Genomic DNA, 16,434 nt, shown 5'->3' on the forward strand with positions numbered 1-16,434 from the left:
TAATTAAAAAGAGAATAATCTAAGACATTCATTCAATTACCATTGCATGGATGTGAGTTTTGCATTATTCATTATTTGACTTAAATGTCAAATCTTGCCTCCTATCCTCACCATAGATTGCCTAATATTAGGTAGGGAGATTTTTTTGAGAATCCACACACCTAAACATCCATGTCAAGAATATTTATTCATGTGGTACATGTTAAAAACACTTTAATGTTTAAGGTAGGTTGCAATCAACCACACACACACACATAGGTGGCGTTCGTTGGCCCTAAAGAGAGCCAATTTTTTTTTTAATATATGAGTTAGAAGTTCTGGAATAGACTGATGTTTTGTAAGAATGATCTCTATGATGAAGAGGTCATCCTCACCAAAAATCCGCTCATTTAGAAACTTCTAACCCCATCACAAGTGATTTACAAGAATCGAACGGTTCATAATTTTTCAACTTGTAAATTAGGGTTAGAAGTTTCGGAATGAGTTGATTTTTGGTGGGGATGATCTCTTCACCATAGAGATCATCGTCACAAAAAATCAGCCCGTTCCGAAACTTATAATTCCTATTTTGAAAAATGTTTGACTCTCTTTAGGGCCTTCGAACGCTTCCCATATATATATATATATATAGGGTCCCGTTCAGCAACAAACATTTTGACAAACATTTTGGCAAAACATTTTTCAAAACATGGGTTAGAGGTCTTGGAATGGGCTGATTTTTGGTGAGGATGATCTCTACGATGAGGATATCATCCTCACCAAAAATCAGCCCATTCCAAAACTTCTAGCCCCAGTTTATAAGTTGAAAAATCGTGGACCGTCCATTCTTTGTAAATCATTTTTGATGGGGTTAGAAGTTTTAGAATGGGCTGATTTTTGGTGATGATGCTCTCTACGGTGAGGAGATCATCATCACCAAAAATCAGCCCATTCCAAAACCTCTAACCCATGTTTTGAAAAATGTTTTGCCAAAATGTTTGTTGCTAAACATTTCCCATATACATAAATGGGTCCCTTTCAGCAACAAACATTTTAGCAAACATTTTTCAAAACATGGGTTAGAGGTTTTGGAATGGGCTTATTTTTGGTGAGGATGATCTCTACGGTGAGGAGATCATCCTCACCAAAAATCAGCCTATTCCAAAACTTCTAGCCCCATGTTTACAAGTTGAAAACTCGTGGACCGTCCATTTTTTGTAAACCATTTTTGATGGGTTAGAAGTTTTGGAATGGGCTGATTTTTGGTGATGATGATCTTCTCACCATAGAGATTATCCTCACCAAAAATTAGCCCATTCCAAAACCTCTAACCCATATTTTGAAAAATGTTTTGCCAAAATGTTTGTTGCTGAACATTTCCCTACATATATATATATAGGTCCCGTTCAGCACCCTAAGTTTTACCACACACTTTAACAAACGCGTTTTGTCCTACATGGGTTAGAAGTTTTGGAATGGGCTGATTTTTTGTGAGGAGATCATCCTCACCAAAAATCAGCTCATTCCAAAACTTCTAACCCTATCAAAAATGGTTTACAAAAAATGGATGGTCCACGATTTTTCAACTTGTAAACATGGGGCTAAACATTTCGGAATGGGCTGATTTTTGGGGAGGATGATCTTCTAATCATAGAGATCATCCTCACCAAAAATCAGCCCATTCCAAAACTTCTAACCCGTGTAGGACAAAAAACGTTTGTTAAAGTGTGTGGTAAAACTTAGGGTGCTGAACATTTCCCATATATATATATGTGTGTGTGTGTGTGTGTGTGGGACAACATTCGCTAGACAAAAAAACACTTCTAACCCCATGAAAAATGATTTACAAACTAACGATAAAAATTGACGGCCTACTTCTTCAATTTGTAAATTAGGGTAAGAAATTTCAAAATTGACTAATTTTTTGTGAGGATAATCTCCTCACCATTGAGATCATCAACCTTGTCTGTTGAATCTCCCTTATTTATCCACTTGTCCTCTTATCTTTTAGTAATTTTTTTTTTCATTTGAGATTCTAATTAATTTTCTCAATCATTTTCATCTCCATGATTCTTGAGCCCTTTCTCTATTGCAATTAATTGAGAATCATAATTTATTTACACATTCTCAATGATTGAATCTATCATTTTGTATCTTCTAATTAACATGGTTGTCAATGATTTTTTAAGCTCTGCACCGACCTTTCGTGATGGATTTGCATTATGTACATTTAAAAAGGTGTTTTACAAAGACAAATGCCGATTTTTTCAAAAAAAATTAGATAACTAGATACGGCTTTAAAATATTTATATACTCATATAAATTGTACGTTTGTGTAAAACTTTATTAGTATAGTTATACTCCTTCAATTTTTAAAATGTTACCCAACCAAAAAAAAATAAGGGAGTATAAACGTTAAGGAAAATGCTGAAGTGACTGCGTAGGACACTGCATTGATATGGAGGTGTGCATAGAATCATAGATATGTTTCCTCGAGATATGATTTAAAAGCAACTATGGTTAAGTGCACACTTCCACGTCAATGCAATGTTCAACACAGTCACTCCAACACCATTCAAAGGTTAATTCACAAAAAAAAAAAACTTCTAGATAGACAAATAAATTTAAAGTCGTGCTATCCTGCCTGGGTTGGACATTGGTCCAACACCGAGTTGACTTGACAATGCACAATTAGCCATAGATTTATTTTCTCAAGAAACAAGTTAGAAAATCAATGGCTCTCTATGCACTACCAAGTCAACTCAGTGTTGGACCCAATGTCCAACGTAGACAGTAAATCAATTTTCATAAATTTAATTAAATAATTACAACATTAGTTGGGACTTGAGATGCGAGAAGTCTTAGGTTATGTTTGGATTGAGAGAAGTAGAGAGAAGAGAAACTCATTAAGATAAGAGAATAGAAGAGAAACTCAATTTCTATTTATCATGTTTGGATTGACAAGAGAGAACTTGTGACAACTTTGGAAATTTAAAATATCATAAAAAATCTAGGGGCAGAGTTGGAATTGTATAATATTTTATAAGGGTTTCTCTCTATTTATCTTCTCTTCTCTCCACTTTTGGAGAGAAAGAAAATTAACATTTTGTTTTCTCTCCTCTTCTCTCCAATTCTTTTCTCTTCACTCTCCACTTAACCATCCAAAGAAAAGAAATGGAGAGAAACTCATTTATTTTCTCTTCTTTCCATTTCTTTCAATCCAAACACAGCATAGAGACAATTATAAGATGATCATAAACTGCAATTTACCTAAAAATAAGAAGAGAAAAAAAAAAATCTTGAAAATCACAATATTAGGTAGAAGAAATAAATGAGAAATCTTGAAAATTAAGAAAAACCTCTAAAGCTCCTAAAATGCCAAACACATGGAAGTATCTTACATCACATTTCCCATCAATAGGGGGAGGAGGGAGGAATTATTTGATAATCCAAACACCCAAATAGCCAAGCCAAGAACAAATCATGGATTAGGTATCAAACTAACTTTCTCTAAGGAAAAAAACTTTGAAGTAGGTAGCCCGTTTCAAAATTTTGAAGGAACCCTCTCCAGTGGATTATAGGTGGCATTTCCAAGGAGGTGTTTTAAATTTTGGCAAAAATGCAAGGGGTGTGAAATCAATTCAAAACACCACATGTCTTGAAATGAAAAGGGTTCCTTCAAAATTTGAAGCGGACTGCCCGATTCAAAGTCAAACTCTTTTTTCTAAGGGATGCAAGATGTGGGGAAGTGAATAAATTCTTATCTCTTTGATTTATAAACTTTTATTCTTTTATCATTTAATTTTTTTTTTTTCATTTGAAATTCTAATTAATTGACTATAATAACATTTACATAATCTTTATAGATTATAAATGAATAATGATTTTCTGAATCATGAATAATCTTCGTAGAATCATAAATCTTTTTCTTGTGTATCTCGAGGCAAATGATCTACGATTCTGTGATGGGGATGTATATTAGAGGGGGCGTCAGATTATCACGACCCATTATAAATAGTTACATTTATTGTTTTGTATCTTCTAATGTACTCATCGACCATGCTTTAGACGTATTCCAACCCTTATGATAAATATGTATTATTATCTCGAGGTGATCTATACGGGTAAGGATAAATACGATTGTATGTCAATTATCATGATAAATATGTATTATTATCTCAAGGTTTATCTTGATAAATGCATGACTAACCAAATGAGAAAGAGACAAGTAATCCACCATTAGTGGGTCCACATGTACTCTTTTACTTGAGTCATAAGCTTCCATCTCATGTAAGGCTATCAACGGAAGCTTATCGGTTCGGATACAACAATATCCAAATTCGAAAATTTTATCTGATATCCAAATTCGAATTTGAATCTGACGGATGTTCTAAAATTCTATTTGAATTCAAATTCAATTATCCTATATGATATCGGATAATATTCGAATAATTTGTATAATAAAAAAACACAACTTTTCCATATTCAATTGATTTTTCATTATTAAAAAAAACCTATTATATATTATATTATGTATATAATACATAAATAAAATAAAATAAAATATATTATTTATATAAAAAATAAATAATATAAAATAATATATATTATATATTATTTCGGATAAGATATTATCGAATATATTATTTCGGATAAGATATTATCGAATTCAAAATGTTAATATCTAAATCTGTATTCGATAAGAATTCAAATATATAAAACTATCCAAATTCAAATTCGATATTTGAAATTTTCGAATAATATCTAATTTTTCTAATACGAATTCGAATCGGATTCAAATTTTTAACTATCCATTGACACCCCTAATCTCATGTGCCATCAATTAAAAGTAGCATAAGTGCAAACCAACTTTTCCTTAGAAAATAGGATACAAAGCACTCTCTCGTTCTCAACCAAACAAAAACTCACAAATAACCCACTAAGTGGTGGGCCCCACACTGTCAACTCATCAAATGGTAAGTTATCTATCTCCATTCTCTCCATCCAAACCAATGGATTCTCTTCTACTAACTTTTTACACTCACATTCTCAGCCAACCAAAAACTCACAACTAAACCCCCCCACCCCCAACTGGTGGGCCCACACACAATCCACACAGTGGTGGGCCCAACACTCACAAGCACTCTCTCATTCTAAATCAATCAAAAACTCACAAACAGCTCACAAGTGGTGGGCCCACACTTGGTGATGGGCCCATAGTGCCAGCTCATTAGGTTGAGGTAAGGATGGATATATTCTCTATTCTCTCAGCCAATCCATTTACTCCAATAGGCTCTCTCTATCTTCCATTCCACATCTTTTCTGAAATAAACAGGTTTGAGTCTCTATCTCACTGTACTTTACGTGTTCTTTGTATCTCTCTAGTCTCTATGGTGAGAAGTGTGGAAGGTTTCATTGTTTCTTTATTTAAGGAGTCTTTGTTCTTGATTCATCCCCCCAACCAAATCTGCTCTGGCAAACCCTGTAGGAGTTTTAATAATTCTCCCTTTAAAATTCAATTCTGAACCCAAGAGAGAGAGAGAGATTTCAGTTCTGAAAAGATGGTTTATTCTGCTTCATGTGTGGGTCTATGTGTTCAAACCAATTCTTCAATGTTCAACCATGAATCAACCAATTCTTCAATGTTTAATCCCTTTAGAAAGATACCCATTTCTCTGTTATCTACAAAAAGAGGGAAAAAATCCATCTTTTCTTATATCTCTATATCTGCAGTTCATCTCACCAAGGAAGAAATACTCAAAAAACAAGAAACCCAGAATGAGTCCACCTTCAATTTCAAATCTTACATGCTTGAGAAAGCAAATTCTGTAAATCAAGCTCTAGACAAATCTATTTCCTTCGAAAACCCTCTAAAAATTCACGAATCCATGCGTTATTCGCTTCTCGCTGGCGGGAAGAGAGTTCGCCCAATTCTCTGCATCGCTGCGTGTGAACTCGTAGGTGGAGAAGAGTCTACGGCGATGCCCGCCGCGTGTGCGGTTGAGATGATTCATACCATGTCGTTGATCCATGATGATCTTCCTTGTATGGATAACGATGATCTTCGTAGAGGGAAACCCACAAATCATAAGGTGTTTGGTGAAAGTGTCGCAGTTTTAGCTGGAGATGCTCTTCTTGCATTTGCTTTCGAACACATTGCGAATTCAACAATTGGGGTTCCACCGATTAGAGTTGTTCGAGTGGTTCGTGAATTAGCGAATGTGATTGGATCCGAAGGGCTCGTTGCCGGGCAAGTTGTTGATATTGGATCAGCGGGGTTATTGAATGTTGGGTTGGATCAATTAGAATTCATCCATCATCATAAAACTGCAGTGTTGTTAGAAGGATCTGTAGTAATGGGAGCGATTTTGGGTGGTGGATCAGATGATGAGGTTGAGAAATTGAGGAAATTCGCGAGGTGTATTGGATTGATGTTTCAAGTTGTGGATGATATTCTTGATGTTACGAAGTCATCGAAAGAATTGGGGAAGACGGCTAATAAGGATTTGGTTAGTGATAAGGCTACATATCCAAAGCTAATGGGGATAGAGAAATCGAGAGAGTTTGCGAAGAAATTGAATGAGGAAGCTAAGGATCAGCTCATTGGATTCGATCAATATAAGGCGGCGCCATTGGTTTCTTTGGCGAATTATATCGCTTATAGACAAAATTAAAGTGTTTGAAACAGATATTCTTATGAGAAACAAAGCTTAGAGAATTATCAACTATCTTGTTACTAATCGTGCAACTTTCTTCAATGGAAACAGGTTGACTATTTATTTGGCCTCGTTCTTCAATCTTTCATTTTTCTTTGAAATTAGTATATATTTGATTGTTCTTCTTGGGTGTCGTTATTATGTGTTTAGCGATTCACTTAGAAATATTCTATGCCCCATATGAAGCGCTATGGACGATGGTTTGGGTCTTATGACGCCCGAAGGATTAGGATTTAAGTCTGCTAGAGGGGGGGCAAAGGGGAATCCAATTGATCCAAACAAAGGGCTTAGTGTCTTACCAGTTCATGTCCCCTTGAATTGTAGGAGACCCTTTCTAATAGGGGAAAAGGGAGACCAAGTAGTCCCATAGAGCCCCATTGAGTCAGAAATGACATAGGTGTCCCTTAATCACTGAGTCAACCAGTCAATTAGGTGTAGTTATAGTGTCAAGACCTGTTTATGGCAGGTCAAACACTGTGCTTTGCAGAGCCAACTCGTTTTGTGTCAGATATCCTACCTTCCTTACCCTTAGGGATCCATCCTACATGTAAATGGTGTTGCCAACCTGGATGCTGTTGCATGGCGATTACCATGCTGGCACTAGCTCTACAAACAGAATTGTCAGCTGGCATGACAACTCAAAGAATGGACACACAAAAACGAGGATGGCTAAGAAGTTGACACATTAGTTGGACCAGCCGACATCACATCTATGAAGACTCCATCCAGTTCGGGCCCAATCGACATGAGAACGACGAATGGAGATGAGCTGTCGGTATCCCTAACAGCATTACAGGTGAGGTTTCACATTTGTTGAAATGCGGCCAATCCGTGTGCCTATGGGCATAGGGATTGCCCACATGCAATGTGACTATGCCAGTCGAGCCATTTGGCATCAGACACATGGTTCCTCTTTATTTGTCTGGTGGAACTCTCTTACACTAGGTATTCCCCTTTTTGAGCATCCTCACCTGATGCATATCGAAGAGGTCCTGTCACGTGGGGGATTTCCTTTTAGCATGACTTAACCCTCTCTTGATACCCTTGTCAACACCCCTAATAAGGTAGAGACCGCGTGGCATGAGTCCCTCGGTGTTGGGTCGCATGTGGAGTCATCCTTGTCAGTTTGCTTAGGACCTGTTGGGGATGCCAATATCACCATCTACATTGATTATATGTGTATGAGTAGGATCCTAGCTCAATTTTTTAATTAAGAATGGTGTACTATTTGATCTCTCGACAATTTTTCTTCGGTGAATTATATTGCTTACAGACAAAAACGAAGATGTTCGAAAGTTGACCTAACACAGGTCTTGGTAGTCTGTAATACTATTATCGATGGTTTGGGATTTGAATTCATCTACGATCCAGTCCATCTTGTCTAATATTCTTGTTATTAATTTTTGTATATAAAGAAGTGTTATCTAGGAAGAAAAAGTAATGGTGATATTTATCAATGGATGTAGGCAACCCAGAGAACCATGTAAACTTTGTTTTGTCTTCCCCTCTCTCTTTTCTTTCCTAGATAGTGATATTTATTGTGGGCAACATTTCGGGTTAAGCACTAATCAAGATTTGTATTGTCGACAATGTCTTCTTCTTTGCCATACTCTATTCCTCCGGTCTTCTTAAACCCTGAAAAGAATGTCTTAAGAGCAATCATGGTGCCCAATTTCCACCTAAACAGTCTTTCTGGGGATACCACTCTGCCTACTTTGATCTTTTCTTAAGTTTGCTTAATTTTCAACATCTCCATAAAACAGTTTTTCTCCTTCAATCTTTCCCCATTTCGCTTAATTTTCAACTATTGAATTCTATGAGAAAAACTCCCCTCGATCGTGTGATTGAGATATTCTACCATTTAACTTTTCAAGGCTACACATCGTACCTGGATTTTTTTTCTTCAAGCAAATTTGTTCGAAATTGGAATATTCAAAGTTGAATGTTCTAAAAGAACAGGAGCAAAACCCAAAAGAACGTTAATTGATAAGCTCCACGGGAAGAGTAGGTCAAGTGATCGAAACCCCACAAAGCTATGAATTTTTTGGGACGACCCCCCAAGGTCCAGTTGACTCTTAACTCAACATGTTGCACATAGGACTTTCCAAGGGGGCGGTGCATGTGACCGTAGGATTAGTCCCACCTGAAGGGTGGGGATACTCACGATATCAACAAAAGAACAGGAAAAAAAAAAAGAAAAAGTCTAGCTAGCCCATAAAAAAAAATAAAAAAAAAAAAAATTTGGGGGACGATAATTTTGTGGTCAATTGCGAATCAAATCCTTGGGATAAGGTTTGATAACAATGATGATTGTGTTGAAGCCGAAATGTAAAAATGTTCGGAAACTAATTTGGGTGTCAGTTTGGATAAAGGAACATAAGCACCATAGGAGTAGAAGAAAGAGTAGAGAAGTCTCATAAGTTGCAGAGCTTCAGCCACAAATAGACAATTTTGCAGTGGCTCTTGGCTTGAATCAAAGACTAATAATTGTTAGATAATGGTATCGAATTCTGATTTTGAATTGTCAAAATCTGATAATGGATACTGTTTTCAAGAATCTAAAATCTTGTTTTCTAAACTGTTTTTGAAAATGGATTTTAGAATCTAGGAGTGTGCAAGTTTCAAAATATCTGCCGACCCTAGTTTTAGACTTGTGATATGAGATACTACATATCTAATTTTTTTTTTTTTAAATGGTCAATTTAGAGTGAAACACACAATAAATAAATTCCAAAAATGGCAAGAAACAGGTAATGTATTATTTCAGATTATTATAGGGGAATTAATTTTATAATCCGAACCAAACATAATAAAAAATTTGAGATACCCATTTGAAATCTGGAGTTTCATAAGGTCTATTTTTGAAGACTTAGGTCAAGGGGTGTGAATAAGAAGAAAAAAATCTAAAATAGATCGCCGCTGCCGGGGATCGAACCCGGGTCACCCGCGTGACAGGCGGGAATACTCACCACTATACTACAACGACTTTGTTGTAGTAAGTCAGTAATATTTAATTTTATATTCAAATACATAAGATGCCTCTCATTACCTTGGTCTACTCTAATAAACTAATGAAAAACTTAGATTCTCACATCCCAATCTTCTAACCAAAAATCCTTGATTATTCTTTCGAAGACTAGTAATATTTTAGATCCGTCTCAAACAAAATATGATTTTGGAGAAGTAAAAGATGAAATTTTGACTAGAAAAAAACAAGGTTTTTTACAAGGAGTCGAGGCAAGGTTGAAAAGGGTGGGTCAAAGTTGAGGATAATATATTAAAAATAATTTATTATAGAAATCGAAGAGCTTAAAGATGGTCCATTTTGGCTAAAGGTTGAAGATGAGGGAATTTAAGAAATTTTTCAGTAGTCTATAAAAGATGACTAGTCAATGACATGTCCTCAACTTGAAAACAAAAGAATATCTCAAATATTCACCAAAACATGGTAGGGTGTGTTAAAATCATCCTAATCAAATCGATGCTCACCTAGGTTTATCAAGGAATGAGTTTGATGCAAATTCATCGTGTACGACATAAATGACGAATCATTGGAGGCCTAAATTTGTTTTTTTTTCCCGTAATCACACTAATGTTTGATGTTCTTATCTTGAAAATATCTTCTTTACATATATACTTAATTAGACCATAAACCTGGTGATTTGAACTAATGAGGAGTTAAATTTAAAATTATACGACACTATTTAATAGAAAACAATGAAGAGAAGTGGGGATTAAAATATAATTGTGCTCGGGTGACAGGATTTTCGGTGATTCTCACAATTCTAATGTGGACATGCATACATAATCATAGATGATTTTTACTCGCATCGTGAGGAAACACATCTATGGTTACGTGCACATCCCACATCAGCCTTGTGAGAGTCGCAGTAAATACTTTTTGTCATTTCAGCATTTGCCACAAATTTATACTTTTACAGTCAGATTCCATTAATACCAAATCTATAATAGTGCTGATATTCTCACCCGCTTGACGTGGCACAAAGACGGAATCATTAGATCTATTTTCTCGAGATACATAATTAAAATTCTCATAAATTTGTATGTTTGTGTATCCCAAGGAAAGAAATCCATGGCTTCATGTCCATATCACAACGGCCGAGTATTATTGACCGAGTGAAGTTTTCTAGTTAGAAAATCATTATTCGATCTTTAAACCACCTAATAATTCCAACTTTAAAATAAATAAATAAATAAACAAGAAACACTTTCCATAATATACCAAAATTTCCTTTTAATTTTTTCTTTAAAACACCTAATAATTCTAACTTTAAAATAAATAAATAAAAACAAGAAACAAGAAACATTTTCCATAATATACCAATATTTCCTTTTAATTTTTTCTTTAAACCACCTAATAATTCCAACTTTAAAATAAATAAATAACACTTTCCATAATATTCCAATAAATCCATTTAATTTTTTCTTTAAACCACCTAATAATTCCAACTTTAAAATAAATAAATAAAAACAAGAAACACTTTCCATAATATACCAATATTTCCTTTAAATTGTTTCTTTAAACCACCTAATAATTCCAACTTTAAAATAAATAAAACTTTCCATAATATACCAATATTTCCTTTTTAATTTTTTCTACTTTCCACAAAAAAGGGACCAATATTTTCATTTTTGAACTCTCCCTCTAACCCAATACTTTCCTCATAAAATTTTCTACTTAAACTCTCTCTTTCACAGCTCCTTCAACATCAACATTTAGCCAAATGAGTTCTAGTCTTCAATCTTGCTGTTTTTTTGCTTCTATTATATTTCTAATTTCTCTATTTTGCCAAATAAGTGTAAATGGGAAGCGACTTAATAAGGTAGAAGGAATACAAACGAATGGCTGTAATTTATTCCAAGGAAGTTGGATGTTTGATGATTCTTATCCTCTCTATGATTCCTTGAGATGCACATTCATCGATAAAGAATTTGATTGCCAGAAGAATGGACGACCAGATAAAACTTACCTCAAATATAGATGGAAACCCAGCTCCTGCGACTTACCAAGGTTTGTGTGTGTGTGTGCAATCTGCATCGTTGGATTTCAAACCATTCATCATTTTTTCTTCTGTACATCTTTGTTAATTGCTATACTATTCTATTTTACCATTATAATGATCCTCTCACAAGAACTCATTTTGTAATAAATTAGCAAAAATGAAAATTTTGAAAAATATAATTTGAAAGCAATATATCATTTGAATCTAAGAGGATACAAGGATAGAAACATATTCGACCAAGATCTGACTTGGATCAAAGGACATCAAACCATATTTGACCCATTTTTTTATTTGGATCTACTTCAAAAGTCTAAACCAGTTAAATTTACTTTTCATATCACTCTGATTTTTTAGAAATTCTAACCCATTTTATACCCTATATGGGATCTTGTATTGAATTTAGATATTGTTTTCCATTACATAAAACACTCTTCCATTCCAGTAAGTGATAGGGTTGCAACTTGAGTGGGTTGGGAGGGTAAACCTAGGCTCAACCCGAGCTTAAGCTTCTAAATTAAATTAGGTTGAGTTCGGGTAAACCAGAGTTTGGTAATTTTGGGTGGATTAGGTGGGTTGGGCATTGAAAATTCCTAATTTCATTTTTATGAACAAATAAATTTTACATCTTAAAAAAAGAAATACCACATCAAAAAAAAAAACTCATAAATTAATTAAATCACATACAACCTCCAAATCTATCATTGAAAAAATATGGAGAGAATCAAGTAAAACTCTTCCTTCGCAGGTGTAAGTTGTGACTCTTAGAATCTTGATTTTTTATTTATTATATTTTCACTATTAAAAATGACTTTTCATCTTCAAGAAATTTGTACATATATACATACATGGTGAAAGACTCAGACAAAAAAAAAAACAATTTTGCAGGTGCCAACTATCTTATTTAGTAAATTCTTTAAGAGATGATACTAGAGACCTAGGTTCAAATCCTTCCAGCACCGAGTTTCTGAACTCATTAAAACCAGGCTTACCAATCCCCCCCCCCCCCCCCCCCCCCCAACACACACACAAAAAAATTGTTTTTTTTTTTCCTTAGTTATGACAAATATGTGTAGGAAGAAAAAATTAAAAAAATATCTTAAAAATAAATAAAAATATATTACCAACATAATTTTTTTTATATCTAATTACATAACATTGGTTTCGGATTGAGTTGGGTTGTCTGAGCCCGATTTGAGTTTGGGGCAGTACACCAGGTTGCATCCCTACTAAGGGATGAACCTTTGGCCCACCATCCATTTGGTTGACCTAGACACCATGAATAAGCTTGATTAGTGATTATCTACCATTATTTCAAATAAATTTCTCATGGGCTAATGAATAAATAAAAAATAATGATACTCAAATACAACTGAGAGATTTTATCAATCAGATGGATTCATTGTGTGTGGGCGAAAGGATCATGAATTGGTGGACTCAAAACAGTTTGCCATGGATAACATTATCCAACTGTGGAGCACTGAATCGATTCTCACCATAACTACAAAATCATATATTACAAAGGAAGAATATTGGTGTGCTCAAGTGAGTAAAAACTGTAACTAACAAAAATTAATCTCAACCTTAGAAACCTCCTCGTTGATGTTGTGATGTAGGTTCGATGGTGAGGATTTCTTGAGAAGATTAAAGGGAAAAAAGATGATGTTTGTGGGAGACTCTCTAAGCTTTAACATGTGGGAATCACTAGCATGCATGCTTCACACTGCAGTACCACAAGCAAGCTACACCGTTGGAACAAAAGATGGCTTCTATGTGTTCACACTCACGGTACACTATACTTACTAAGACCCATGCCCGAGTTGATTCCAACCCATTGTATTTTAAGTTAACTCGGTCTAATCAACTCGGATTAGAAATGTTACTTGATTTATATATATATATATATATATATATATATATATATATATGTTATATTTGATATTATTTTCCAGAACCCACTGAAAATATTACACTTCATAATGTATTGTGCAGGATTACGGAGTTTCCGTGATGTACGATCGTAATGTATTCCTTGTCGATGTTGTAACTGAGAAAATCGGCCGAGTTCTGAAGCTCGATTCCATCAAAAGTGGTAACAGGTGGAAAAATATCGATGTGTTGATCTTCAACACCTGGCATTGGTGGCTTCACATTGGAATAAAACCGTGAGAAGCTATAACTGCATATTAAACAATAAAAATAGATAGAGCTATTATTGCCTCACCAACTTTTACTAATGCCACACCAATCCCTATATAAAAAAATTGCATGGTTGGTGTGGCATTAGTAACAAATGGTAGATGTGATGTGTTGTGTTGTGTTGCAGATGGGACTACATTCAAGATGGAAACCACATATATAAAGACATGGATCCTTTGGTTGCTTTTCAGAAAGGGTTGACTACATGGTCAACGTGGGTTGACAACAATATTGATCCAACCAAAACAAGAGTCTTCTTTCAGGGGATCTCTCCAACACATTATAAGTAAGCTCTATATATATAGGGAAATGTTCAGCACCCTAAGTTTTACCACACACTTTAACAAACGTTTTTTGTCCTACATGGGTTAGAAGTTTTGGAATGAGCTGATTTTTGGTGAGGATGATCTCTATGATTAGAAGATCATCCTCCCCAAAAATCAGCCCATTCCGAAATGTTTAGCCCCATGTTTACACGTTGAAAAATCGTGGACCGTCCATTTTTTGTAAATCAATTTTGATGGGGTTAGAAGTTTTGGAATGAGCTGATTTTTGGTGAGGATGATCTCCTCACCATAGAGATCATCCTCACCAAAAATCAGCTCATTCCGAAACTTCTAACCCATGTAAGACAAAACGCGTTTGTTAAAGTGTGTGGTAAAACTAAGGGTGGCGAACGGGACCCATATATATATATATATATAACTGTTTTCTGATTGATAAATCTGTATAAGTGTTTGTAAGTTATGTTATATTAAAATCTATTAATTCAAGGGTATTTTATACAAATGGATATAGCATTTAAAACAAGAGAGATTCTACTCGCAGCCAACCTTTACTAACAACACACCAATCCTTTTGAAATCAAATGGTTGTTTTTACATATAAATTGAAAAACTTAAGATTTCTGCATGAAAAGAATTTTGCTGACATTTGTCATCTTCTTTACCAATATAACCAGTAGTACAGAATGGAATGAACCAAATGCGATCAATTGCAACAACCAAAGGGAACCTATCGCGGGATCGACATACCCTGGTGGTTCTCCTCCAGCAGTGGCAGTGGTGAAGAATGTGTTGAGTAAGATGTCTAAATCAGTTGATTTGCTCGATATTACGACCTTATCGCAACTAAGGAAGGATGGACACCCATCTAATTATGGCACTGTTGGGAAGGGAATGGATTGCAGCCATTGGTGTCTAGCGGGTGTTCCCGATACTTGGAACCAACTCTTATATGCATCCTTTTGAAGAAGATTATATAATAATTATTCATTTTGATATGGGAGATGTTGGTCTGATCCAAGCAATAAATTAAAATCAAGTTGTTTCTTATTTTAATGTTGTTGTGGAATGTGATTTTTCTACCAAATTCTATATGAGCGTTTCTAAGCTATCTTTTAAATCTCCCATTTATATTGGACACTCAGGTATATTTATAACTTCTTTATTCAAATAAGTTTTTCTTATAGAACATAGGATTCATCCCTTTTTTTTTTTTTTTTTTAAACAGACCAATTTTTCCAATAAAGTTGAGGTTGAGTAAGATATCGAAATTAGTAGATTTGCTCGATATTACAACCCTATCGCAGCTGAGGAATGATGGACACCCATCTATTTACAGTATTGGTGGGAGGGAATGGATTGCAGCCACTGGTGTTCCGGATACTCGGAACCAACTCTTATACACATTCCTTTGAAGAACATTATATAATAGTCACTAAAACAATATCTATTTTCATTTGGGAGATGTTAAATTTTGATTCAAACAATAGATGTTAGTAACCTCTAAAATCATGTTGCTTCTTATTTTGTCTTTTTAACTATAAAAAGGTAAATTTTAATTTTAATTTTTTAACATTTTTGTAAAAGAGTAGTTTTATAAATAATTTTACAACACTTTCGGGTATTTGTGAAAGATGGGTCTTGTTAATATTTTTTCGAAGGGCACACATTGAAGTGCATTAAATACACCTTAGATATAAGTATTTGAGGATATTTTTTAAGTAAAAAATATATTTGTTTGAGGGCATTTTTGGTACAAAATTAATTTTCCAAGTGTATTTAAGGTGTGCTCTTAGAGCACACGTTAAAAAAAAAAAATCCAAAAACTTTTAAGGGCATTTTATTTTGTAGGAAAACCAATTTCCAAGGTGTATTTAATGAAGTGTAACATGTGCCTTGAATTAAATACACATTTGTGGTATTTTTGGTAAGAAGAATCTTTTTTATGGCATATGGCACACGTACATTAAATACACATTTCCAGGTAGTTTTGGTAAGAAAAATCATTTTGCCGATTTTTAGTAGGGAAATAAGTTTTCAAAGTGTATTAATACACCTTAATGTCGACCCATACTTTAAGAGTTTTGTTAACATGTGACTCAAGAGCACTCGTTAAGATGCATGAAATATATCTTAGAAATAAACATTTGACTAGTATTGATTTTGTTTACATGTGCCTAAGTGTGGCAATCTTAATACGACACGAAATTAGTGAGTTTAAATCAAGCCTAATTG

General features: G+C 34.5%; 2 protein-coding genes and 1 non-coding gene across 3 annotated transcripts; 2 read left to right on the plus strand and 1 right to left on the minus strand.

Annotated features, from left to right (window-relative positions):
* Positions 1 to 5,264: 5,264 nt before the first annotated feature.
* Positions 5,265 to 6,756, plus strand: LOC147405162 (geranylgeranyl pyrophosphate synthase, chloroplastic-like). The gene has a single exon (XM_086441381.1). It carries the CDS (start codon positions 5,541 to 5,543, stop codon positions 6,651 to 6,653), a length of 1,113 nt encoding a protein of 370 aa, XP_086297507.1. The 5' UTR covers positions 5,265 to 5,540; the 3' UTR covers positions 6,654 to 6,756.
* A 2,853-nt stretch (positions 6,757 to 9,609) lies between these two features.
* Positions 9,610 to 9,681, minus strand: TRNAD-GUC (transfer RNA aspartic acid (anticodon GUC)). Its single transcript has one exon. It is a non-coding gene; the product is annotated as a tRNA-Asp (tRNA).
* A 1,759-nt stretch (positions 9,682 to 11,440) lies between these two features.
* Positions 11,441 to 15,222, plus strand: LOC147405164 (protein trichome birefringence-like 38). Its single transcript, XM_086437960.1, has 5 exons — positions 11,441 to 11,727; positions 13,333 to 13,504; positions 13,709 to 13,881; positions 14,043 to 14,201; positions 14,877 to 15,222. Exons 1-5 carry the CDS (start codon positions 11,441 to 11,443, stop codon positions 15,163 to 15,165), a joined length of 1,080 nt encoding a protein of 359 aa, XP_086294086.1. The 3' UTR covers positions 15,166 to 15,222.
* The last annotated feature ends 1,212 nt before the right edge of the window (positions 15,223 to 16,434 follow it).

This window comes from Akebia trifoliata, chromosome 4, assembly GCF_017979445.1.
Source record: "Akebia trifoliata isolate Shusen 1 chromosome 4, ASM1797944v1, whole genome shotgun sequence".
Classification (NCBI taxonomy): Eukaryota; Viridiplantae; Streptophyta; class Magnoliopsida; order Ranunculales; family Lardizabalaceae; genus Akebia; species Akebia trifoliata.